The following is a 9,205-nucleotide window of genomic DNA, read 5'->3' as shown; positions in this document are numbered from 1 at the left end:
TGGGACAGAATTTCAGTTTGGGGAGATGAAAAAGTTCCATGGATGGCCTGTGGTGATGGTTGCACAATGTGAATGTACTTAATGACACTGAACGGAACACTTAAAAATGGTTAAGGGCGCCTGGGTGGCTCAGACGTTGAACGTCTGCCTTCGGCTCAGGTCATGATCCCAGAGTCCTGGGATCGAGTCCCACATTGGGCTCCCTGCTCGGTGGGAAGCCTGCTTCTCCCTCTCCCACTCTCTCTGCTTGTGTTCCCTCTCTCTCTGTGTCTCTCTCTGTCAAATAAATAAAATCTTTAAAAAAAAAAAATGGTTAAGACGAGGGGCGCCTGGCCAGTTCAGTGGGAAGAGCAAAAGACTCTTGATCTTGGGGTCGTGAGCTTGACCCCATGTTGGGGATAGAGATTACCTAAATAAGAAGATTTTAAGATTTAAAAATGGTTAAGAAGATAAATTTTATGTTATGAGTCCATTTCCACAGTTAAAAAAAATAATTTCAAAAATATCACTTGACGTTCTAACACTGTTTGTTAAAGTTCATTCCTGACTTAAAGAAGAAAAGTATGATGGTAGATGGTAGATCAGTATGTTCTGATAGTGGAAAGAGGACCTGCATATGTTATTAAATGAAAGAGCCCAAAGAGTCCAGAACACAGACAACAGGAGGGACAAGCCAGCTCTGTGAAGGGAGGGAGTGGGGAGGCGACCTCGCCAAGGCATGTTTAGCGGCCTCTGTTTTTTGTTTGTTTTTTAAGAGATTTTATTTATATATTTGACAGAGAGAGAGAAAGAGAGAGAGAGAAGGAATGAGCAGGGGGAGCAGCAGAGGGAGAGGGAGAAGCAGGCTCCCCGCTGAGCAGGGAGCCCGACGCAGGGCTCGAACTCAGGACCTTGGGATCATGACCTGAGCCGAAGGCAGACGCTCAACCGACTGAGCCACCCAGGCACCCCTGAAAATTTTATTTTTAAGTAATCTCTACACCCAAGGTGGGACTCAAACTCATAACCCTAAGATCAAGGGTCACAGGCTCCTAAGCCAGCCAGGAGCCCATAGCGGCCTCTGTTTTGTCTGTGAAATAGGAGGGGAGTGGAGAAGGCTCTGGTGGCAAGCAGGCCACAGCAGTGCCCCTCTCGGGGGGGGCTCCATGCCAGTCCTGCCCACAGCCAACTCACCCCTACCTTCCAGCTTGCGCTCATGCCGGCCGCCCTCCTCTGGCCCAGGCCTTCCTTCCCACCTTGCCCCAGCACACTTTACAATGATCAGGGCTTCTCTCCACACACACCCCTCTGAGGGGCTGACTGGTGGCCAGGCAGATAAACACTTTGGTAGAGAGTGTTTGGAGGGGGTCCCTGCCCCAGGTCACTGGAGACAGGAAGGGAAGGCTTTTGTAAAGAGGTGACACTTGAGAGGCTTTCTAAACCACAGAGACATGGTAATGAGGCAAAGAAGTTGGGAAGGCACATCCAGGAAGAGAGAATGTTCCAGGCTTAGAGGGAGAATGACATTTTTGAAGAATGGTCTGGCTGGGGGGAGGGGAGGGTGCCTGGGTGGCTCAGTTGGCTAAGCATCTGACTCCTGATTTCAGCTCAGGTCCTGATCTCTGGGTCTTGGGATCAAGCCCTGCATGGGGCTCAGAGCTCAATGTGGAGTCTGCTTGAGACTCTCTGTCCCTCTCCCTCTATCCCTATTGCACCCTGCCCAGCCCATGCACACATGCGCTCATGCACACACACACCCGTGCTCTCTCTAAATAAATAAATAAAATCTTAAAAAAAAAAGAAAGAAAGGAATGGCCTGTGTGTGTGTGTGTGTGTGTGTGTGTAACACTGGGAGGAGGCAGGGGCTCTGTCTTGGAGAACCCTTGAGGAGCCACCAAAAGTTTTTAAACAACCAGGGTGACTTGATCTGACTGGCAGCTCGGGCAGCCTGGGCAGCTGTGGACCAAAGGGGACCTGGCTGGAGCTGGAGAGACAGGAGACGAGTCTGTCAAGGGTGAGAGATGGTGGTGTAGTTGGACGCTAACATTGAGACAGCGGGAATGCGGACATGAGTGGATCGAGAACTTTCCGGGAGCCAGAAACAGCCGTTCTTGCAGGCTAACCTCACTGAACCTCATGTCCTCCTCACTGCAAAATTGTTGTCCTCATTTTCCATGTGTAGAAACTGAGCTCCGGAGAAATGAATCCTGTCCAGATTTCCATATCCCAGCACACCCAGGTGTTCCTAGAAACCTTCGGTTTCCCTCCCTTCACCTCGGCAGGCCCCTACTCTGTGCCATCAAATCTATGCCCAGGGCACCGGGCCTTTGCCCCTGGCAAGTGACGGTGATGCCAGGGGCAGCCATTCTAACGAGCTGTCAGGGAGGGGCCAGCGGGGTCGTGCACCAGGCATTGAAGACGGAAGTCCCAAACCCCCTCACAGTCCCGGGGACCCCTGCTCAAATGAGCACCAATAGGACCACGGAGGGGTCAGACCTGGGGAGAGAGATCCTCTGCCTCTTGACATCAGAGCGGGACATGTAAAGGATGCCCAGCCCCAACCCTGATCGACCCTTCCTCCATACCAGGTTGGGAGAGCAATCAAAAGAGGGAAAGAGCCAGGAAATGGTTAACCCAGGGAAGAGCCACCAAAGCCAATTGATCCACAGCCCCTCCTAGTTGGGCAATAAGTCCTCTGAGGGCTGCTTCCGCTGACCTCTCTTTGGCGCCACGGACAGTCCCAGCTTTCAACCTGTCTGGGGCGGGGGTTGGTGCGCAAGGCAGGACAGGACAGGATGGCGGCGTGGAAAGGCACCACTGGGCTCTGCATTTTGAGGGGTCGGGAATGTGTGAGGCCCCCGAGGGTTTGTCACTTGTGAAGCCTAGCAGCTGCAGGCATAGGTGTGAGGGACCCCGGCATGTGGAATAAAAACCCCCGGAAGGGCTCCAGAGAATTTACACCAGTCTTGGCTTCGCTATGTTTCCTTGGACACTTCACTCACCCTCTCCGGGCCTTAGTTTGCTCTTCTGCAAAATGGAGAGACTAGCACAGCTAAGTTTTTTTTTAAAGCGAAAATTGTGTGCGGGTCATGTAATTCTTTTTACTAATCAATTTTTAAAAAATCAAGAAGCGAGAGTTCATGGACATTTGGGCGTGACTCACATAAGTTGGGAAACCGTACTACTGTCTGCTTTTCTGTTGCCAATCATCTTTCATAATGTCATTTTATGATGGAATTTTAGAGGAATTAGCCTCGACCAGCTGGAAAAAATGTAGTTAACATTCAGCTTAGATTCCAATGTCTAAGAGGCCCCATTTAGCTAATTCAAATCCAGCAACACTCGTCTGCTATGATGATAAGAGGATTCGGAGTAGTTCCAGGAAAATCTTAGGTGACCTGTGGGCTGGGGTCGGGCAGGTGCATTTGGTCAACCTGATGCTCAGGCCCAGGGCGGGGGTTTGGGCCAATAGGCAGCAGTCAGGGTGGGAGCTGGGCTTGCAGGAGGAGGTTGAGTTGGCCCCGAGTGCTAGGAGACTTGGGGGGTGGGGATGATAGGAGGGAAAAAAGCAGGAGCCCAAGGCAGGGGATGATGTGGGGAGGAGATTTTTTTTCTTTTTAAGATTTATTTATTTATTTATTTATTTATTTATTTGAGGAGGGGCAGAGGGAAAGAATCTCAAGCAGACTTTCTGCTGAACGAGGGTTTTGATCCCATGACCCATGAGATCATAACCTGAGCCAAAACCAAGAGTCAGACACTCAACCGACTGAGCCAGCCAGACGCCCCTTGGGGAAGAGTTGATACTGAGATGGATGGGCCTCCTTCTTCCTCCCCTCCAGCCACTCCCTCTACTCTCCTTTCCCTCTGATCCCTGCTTCTGCTAGAAGAGGGAACAGAAGTCAGAGAGCCTGGCTTCCGGTCCTTATCTTCCTCAGTGTCTTACGGCCTGGGCAAGGCCCATAATCTCTCTGGGTCTCGGTTTCTTCCTCTGCAAAATGAAGATCCTCTACCATCTCTGCCCTCCTCATGCAGTTAGGAGAATAAATGAGAAAATGCCCAGGAAAGCACCTCGGAAATCACAAAGCGCTCTACAAACAGAAGACATCTCCATTAAACAATTATGTAACCTGCTGACTCAGAACTGGGCCGCCCTGGCTCCTGTCCTGCCAGGAAGTTAGAAGAGCTGGCTCCGCCATTTACCTGGTGGAACTCGGTTGTATTTTTCCCCGTCTGGCAAATGGGGATGATACCTGATGATACCTAAGGGCCCCCTGTTTCATGGACTTGTGGTGAGAATCGCAGCAGGTCATGTAGGCGCCAGAGTTTAGTATGTTGTGGATCATCATAATAATAGTACAGAAGAAAGTTCACATTCCCAGCCCACACTTGAAGACCCTCTGAAATCTGACAACACCCTCCTTGTGTATGTGTGTCTCTTTGCAGGGACGTGGGCCCTCACCAGGTCCTTCCCGTCCCGGGCCTGTCCACACGCAGTCACATACCAAGCTGGCTATACCTTAATGAGCTCGTGTCTTTTGCCTCCAGGGGAATCCCAGGAGGACCCGGGGCTTCGAGAGGCATAGACTGTCACTTCATGTTTTCCTAGCACTTGGTGCAAAAGTTGCCACATAGTAGGCACTCTGTAAATGTGGAATAAATGAGTCATGTTTTTAATGTTTTAACATACTGGCCCGGGGTCATATAGTTCAGGTTCCACTAACTTTTTTTTTTTTTTTTGGTAATAGAAAGCAGTAAGCAGTCTGAAGAGAAGTCAAGGAATAAGGTAGGTGGCCCTGACTTGTGGGGAAAAAAGATCCAGGTACTGGGTGGGCCTGGGGATGTCTGGGTGGCACATCAGGCTAAGGTGTGCTTGGGGGTTATGAGTCCTAAACCTTGTGTTCGGGGCCTAGCTGCGGTTATTGGCAGCATGCCTTGGGTTTCAGGACAACTCTCTTAGCTTTGATGTTGCTATCGAGAAAGACAGATTCCTCCCTTCCTGATTCACAGCAGTGGGGCAAGAACCAGATGCCATCCGTGGAAAGCGCAATACAAATTTTTATTGGAATGTGCAAAGATCAGAGCCCTAAGAGTTCTTTCCCTTGTAGATTTTGCTAACATTTCCCAGTAGGGCCTGAAGAGGGCACTGCACCCCAGGAGCTGGGTTGGCCAGGATGAAAATTCTCCTTTGGGTCCACCTCTCGGTTGATTCCTCCCACCACGCTTCACCGCTGCTCCCAGCACACACATATACTTGGCAAATACCCTCCAATCCCCGAGCCTACCCATAATTTGCCCTGCTGCAGATTGCAAAAATTCTCTCTTTTGCATATTTTCAGGGGTGCAGGCTGACTTCTCTAAGTTTTGTGATATGAGCAGAAAGACTGATTCCCACATATATGATAATGGTCAGGACTGGTCTCTTGGGTGGTATGTTGCAGCTGAAGCATTATTTCTGGGAAGGAATTTGAGGTGGATTGTTGGAGTAATGGGTGAAATTAGAAGTAGGGATGGAGAGCGGAAGCTGAGTTAGTTTGTTCTGTGTCCCCCATCCCAGGGGAACAGGGCACAGGTAGGGATTATGAGGAAGGATAAGCAGAAGAGGAAAGGGGTCAGAGCTGGGGGCACTGGGAGTTCCTGCTGTCTTGGCTTTGGGAGTTCCTGCTTCAAATAAACTTTGAAGTTTATTTCTTCATCTGTTCCGTGGGAATGACAGTGGAAACTTTCTCATAGAGTTGTGCAAGGAATAAAATGAGGTCATGTAGGCAAACCACCTAGAATAGCCCTGGGCACAGAGTGAGTGTTCAGTGAGACTGCTGTCGGGACCGTGGCTCCTTCTGCAAGTGCCAGGGGAGAGCATTAATGGTGACCATCCCCAGGCAAGGAAAAGGGTCAGCTGGATTGAGAGGTGGCAAAGGCTGATGCGGGAATGTGGCTTTAGCCAGAGGCACCACAGAGAACAAGTGAGAAATAATAAGGGCCCAGTGGCCAGGACTGGAAGCTACCACTCTGGGGGCTCCTGGTTCCTTGATGGCAGCTGTAAGCTCAGTAAAGAGGGTTACCAGCTGCCTACTGAGGACTAGCCTTGAATGGAACCACCTTATTGACCAGCGTGGGCAGAGCTTGTGGCCTCAGGCCCAGTGGGGTCAAGAGGTCAGACAGGCTATGCGAGGCAGCACGTAGGGCCCGACCCCCTCCACCTCTAGTTTCCCAGGACTGTGGCCTGCTGCCAGCATGCGAGCAGGGCCAGGGAAGTAGGGAGCTCCCGGGGAAACAGAAAAGTCAAGAGCCATGTTGTGATTTCAGTTCTTGCCAGTGAGATTGAAAAATACACAAAACTTGGACCCAGTGAGAGCCAGGGGCCAGCCCCCATCCCATCTTCATGGCTCCCACCACCCTTCGTCCAGTGGGCTCTTGCTGTCATGGGAGTATCCATGAGACCTGGAGAATTCATGACTTGCCACCTAAATTCTCCAGTCCCTCCTGTCCCTGCCTGATAGGTGCAAAAAGAGATATTTGCCCTCCAGCTTCTCCTGGCATCACCGCTCGGCAGGGCACCGAGGTGAGTTTTGGTGTCTCCCCAGCAAGGCTCTGTCCCCAAGCTTAAGCTGATTTCCTCCGACTTCCTCCTGCTTCGGGGCCTCAGGCTGGCCCTGTGACATCCTTAGATCTGAGTTGAGCTCTGGACAGTTCCTCTGGCCCTTGAGATGTCACCCGTGGCCGTGGAGTGTCCGTGGGACAGGCTGGTGCTGAGCTGCTCACCCCTCGACAGGGGTCAGGAGTGGTGGTGCAGAGGCGTGGTACAGGCAGGCAGTGGTGGTGAGTGAGGTGGTGGACGTGCCCGGGGTGGGAGCACCTGGTCACCTGTCCCCTCTCCTGCAGGCCTCCCCCGTGTACAGCGTCAGCTTTCCCCGCAGGAAATTGGAGTAGATTCGGAAAAGTTTGCACAAAGTATCAACAGTGAATGTTTGGAGTGGAGCAACAGAGGCTTCCTCTGGAAGGGAGATGGCCTCCTTCTGCCAAGGAGAGAACAAAAAAGTTACTGCAGTGCAGTGCAGCGCCGGGGAGCCCTGGAGGGAGACGGGATTCAGGACAGAACTGGAGGGGGGATGAGCAGGGCCCTTCCAACGGAAGTGTGAGGGAGGCTCCCACCCACCTGGGCTCCCAGCGCCCGAAGCAGGGAGGTGAGGCTTCGCAGGCTGCTGATGGCTTTGTCCACATGCAGCCGGAGGGTCTCAGATGGCTGCGAGGAGTTGGCCAACAGGGCCTGGCCCCGCAGGATGGCTTCTGAGAGCAGGGCCAGGCCCTGCCAGACTTCCACGGCCTGCTGCCCGACCTAAAGGAAATGGAGACTTGGAGTTAGCGGCCCAAACCAGCCCCTCCCTCTCAGCAGCCCCAAGCACCAAGCTGAGCAAAGTGAAGGCTTAGAATCAGTTTGGTTGAATGAATGAATGCATGAATGAACAAAGAACAGAGAACAAATGAACGAACATATTGCGTCCAGCCCTCATCTTCTTCTGTCGTTCTCCCGAGCACCCCCTCAGGTTCCCAAAATGAGACTCCCCAGGAAGAGGGAAAAAATAAACTCACGTCCATCCTCTTCCAGGTGTAGAAGTTAACCTTGGTGTCTGGGACGGTGATATTCTCGCTGAAGCTGCAGCCTTGAGCACAGCCCATCTGAAATGCACGACCCGGGGTAAGGGGGGTCAGGCTCCCCAAAAGCTCCCTCCACCTTTGCCCCTTACCTAGCTTCCAGGTATGCACTGGGGGCTACCACTTGTATCACTTTTACTGGGGGCTCTGGCTTCCCACTTCCATCCCTGAACCAAGTGCCAGTTCCTGGATCTTGGAGGAAACCCCTGGGCTCTTGAGAGTGAGTTCTGTGGAATGTCCTGAGGAGGGGGCCTCACCGTGACATTTTCGGCCTCCCTGGCCTCCAGGATGTACCTCTCCAGGACTCGGCTGTCACAAATGAGGCGAGGGGGGGCGCCCAGGACTGGGAGGCCCAGAGGAAGCAGCAGCAAGGACAGCAGAAGCAGCAGGGCAGGACATTCTAGAAAAGAGTGCCGGGCTGAGTGTGTGGGTTTGGAGGGGCAGGTTCACACATCCCGCTCCTCTGCCCCCAGCGAGGCGCTCCCGACCCCCCACCTTCCCAGCGCTCAGGTTCTGCCTCCTCTGCCTTCATTCAATCCCGCTGCGACGCGCGCACCCCACCCCCCCCAAACTACCGGCATCCACTTCTCCGGGCCAAACTTCAATCCCGGTGTGACAGAGGCTTTCCCTCTCGCAGATCCCGGTGATTGCTCCAAGACCCAGGTGTCAGCTTTCTCCCCACGCACGTAGCAGCCCCCTCTTCTCCCCGAACCCCGAAACCGCGTCCCCATGTCCAGGTCAGATTTCACCTTTCCCAGGGGCTCCCTAAGCCCTGCCGGCACGTGGAGGCTGCCCCACCCCCCTTGCCCTTCCGGGGTCCTTGGCAAGTTGTCGGTCCTTGAACCCAGCCACCTCGGGGCCACTAGCCCCGGCGGTAAATTCCTGCTCAAACAGGGGCCCGGGCGGGCGGGGGCTCCTCCAGCCGGCGAGTACTCACCGCACGCCCCCATCTCCGCGCCTCCCCCGGCCCCTCAGCGACCAGGGGCTCGGCCGGCGCCCTTGCCGGGAACCCTCATCCCGGGAAGCGCGGTGGGGCAGGGCCGTCCCCACGGCCCGAAGGAGGGGGCCGCCGAGCCGGGGTCGCACAGAGAGAGCGCAAGGCTCTTGGCCAGGGTCCGCGAGGACTGGCGCGCGGCGACCGGCCGGGGTTGGCCCGGGGACTGCGGCTCGGCCGGGGGGTCGGGGCTGTTATCAGCATGTGTGCGTGCGTGTGTGGGGGTGGGGGGGCAGGCTGCGTGCGTGAGGGGTCGCCAGAGGTAAGGGCCAGAGGGGTCAGACCGGGGCAGGACGCCTGGGTCGGGGGCTCGCTGGGGCGGGAGCGGAGCGGCCGCAGGCGCGGAGCGGGGGCACCGGCCTGCCCCGCCGACCCCGGGTCCTGGGAGGCGCGGCTGGTTGCGCACCCGCGGGAGGAGTACCATTCTGGGAAAGGCTGGGGACCCGACGCTCCCTCCACCCGGTGGGGGAGGGGGGGCGCGTCCCAGTCTTGGGCGGGGGTTCAGAGCTGGGAGCACCGGTTCCCGCGAGGCAGCTGGCTTTGGAAGCCGGGAAGGTGCTGGCGGAGGCAAGTTGCCTG

At 54.6% G+C, this 9,205-nt stretch overlaps 1 protein-coding gene across 1 annotated transcript; it reads right to left on the bottom strand.

Annotated features, from left to right (window-relative positions):
- Nucleotides 1–6,525: 6,525 nt before the first annotated feature.
- On the bottom strand, nt 6,526–8,586 carry EPO (erythropoietin). The gene is made up of 5 exons (XM_032431101.1): nt 8,570–8,586; nt 7,890–8,032; nt 7,570–7,656; nt 7,136–7,315; nt 6,526–6,995 (listed from the first exon to the last, which is right to left on the bottom strand). The coding sequence occupies exons 1-5, from the start codon at nt 8,580–8,582 to the stop codon at nt 6,840–6,842; spliced, it is 579 nt and encodes a 192-aa protein (XP_032286992.1). The 5' UTR covers nt 8,583–8,586; the 3' UTR covers nt 6,526–6,839.
- Nucleotides 8,587–9,205: the final 619 nt, after the last annotated feature.

The sequence above is a fragment of the Phoca vitulina genome, unplaced genomic scaffold, assembly GCF_004348235.1.
Source record: "Phoca vitulina isolate PV1807 unplaced genomic scaffold, GSC_HSeal_1.0 scaffold45, whole genome shotgun sequence".
Lineage (NCBI taxonomy): Eukaryota > Metazoa > Chordata > Mammalia > Carnivora > Phocidae > Phoca > Phoca vitulina.
The sequence above is the reverse complement of the archived record's forward strand: the minus strand, read 5'-3'. Positions and strand labels throughout refer to the sequence as shown.

Coding starts and splice junctions, on each gene's coding strand:
- EPO (XM_032431101.1), bottom strand. Junction 7,316..7,569: donor ACACCTGGAAGAGGATGGAC/GTGAGTTTATTT, acceptor CATTTCCTTTAG/GTCGGGCAGCAGGCCGTGGA. Junction 6,996..7,135: donor TTCGGGCGCTGGGAGCCCAG/GTGGGTGGGAGC, acceptor TCTCCTTGGCAG/AAGGAGGCCATCTCCCTTCC.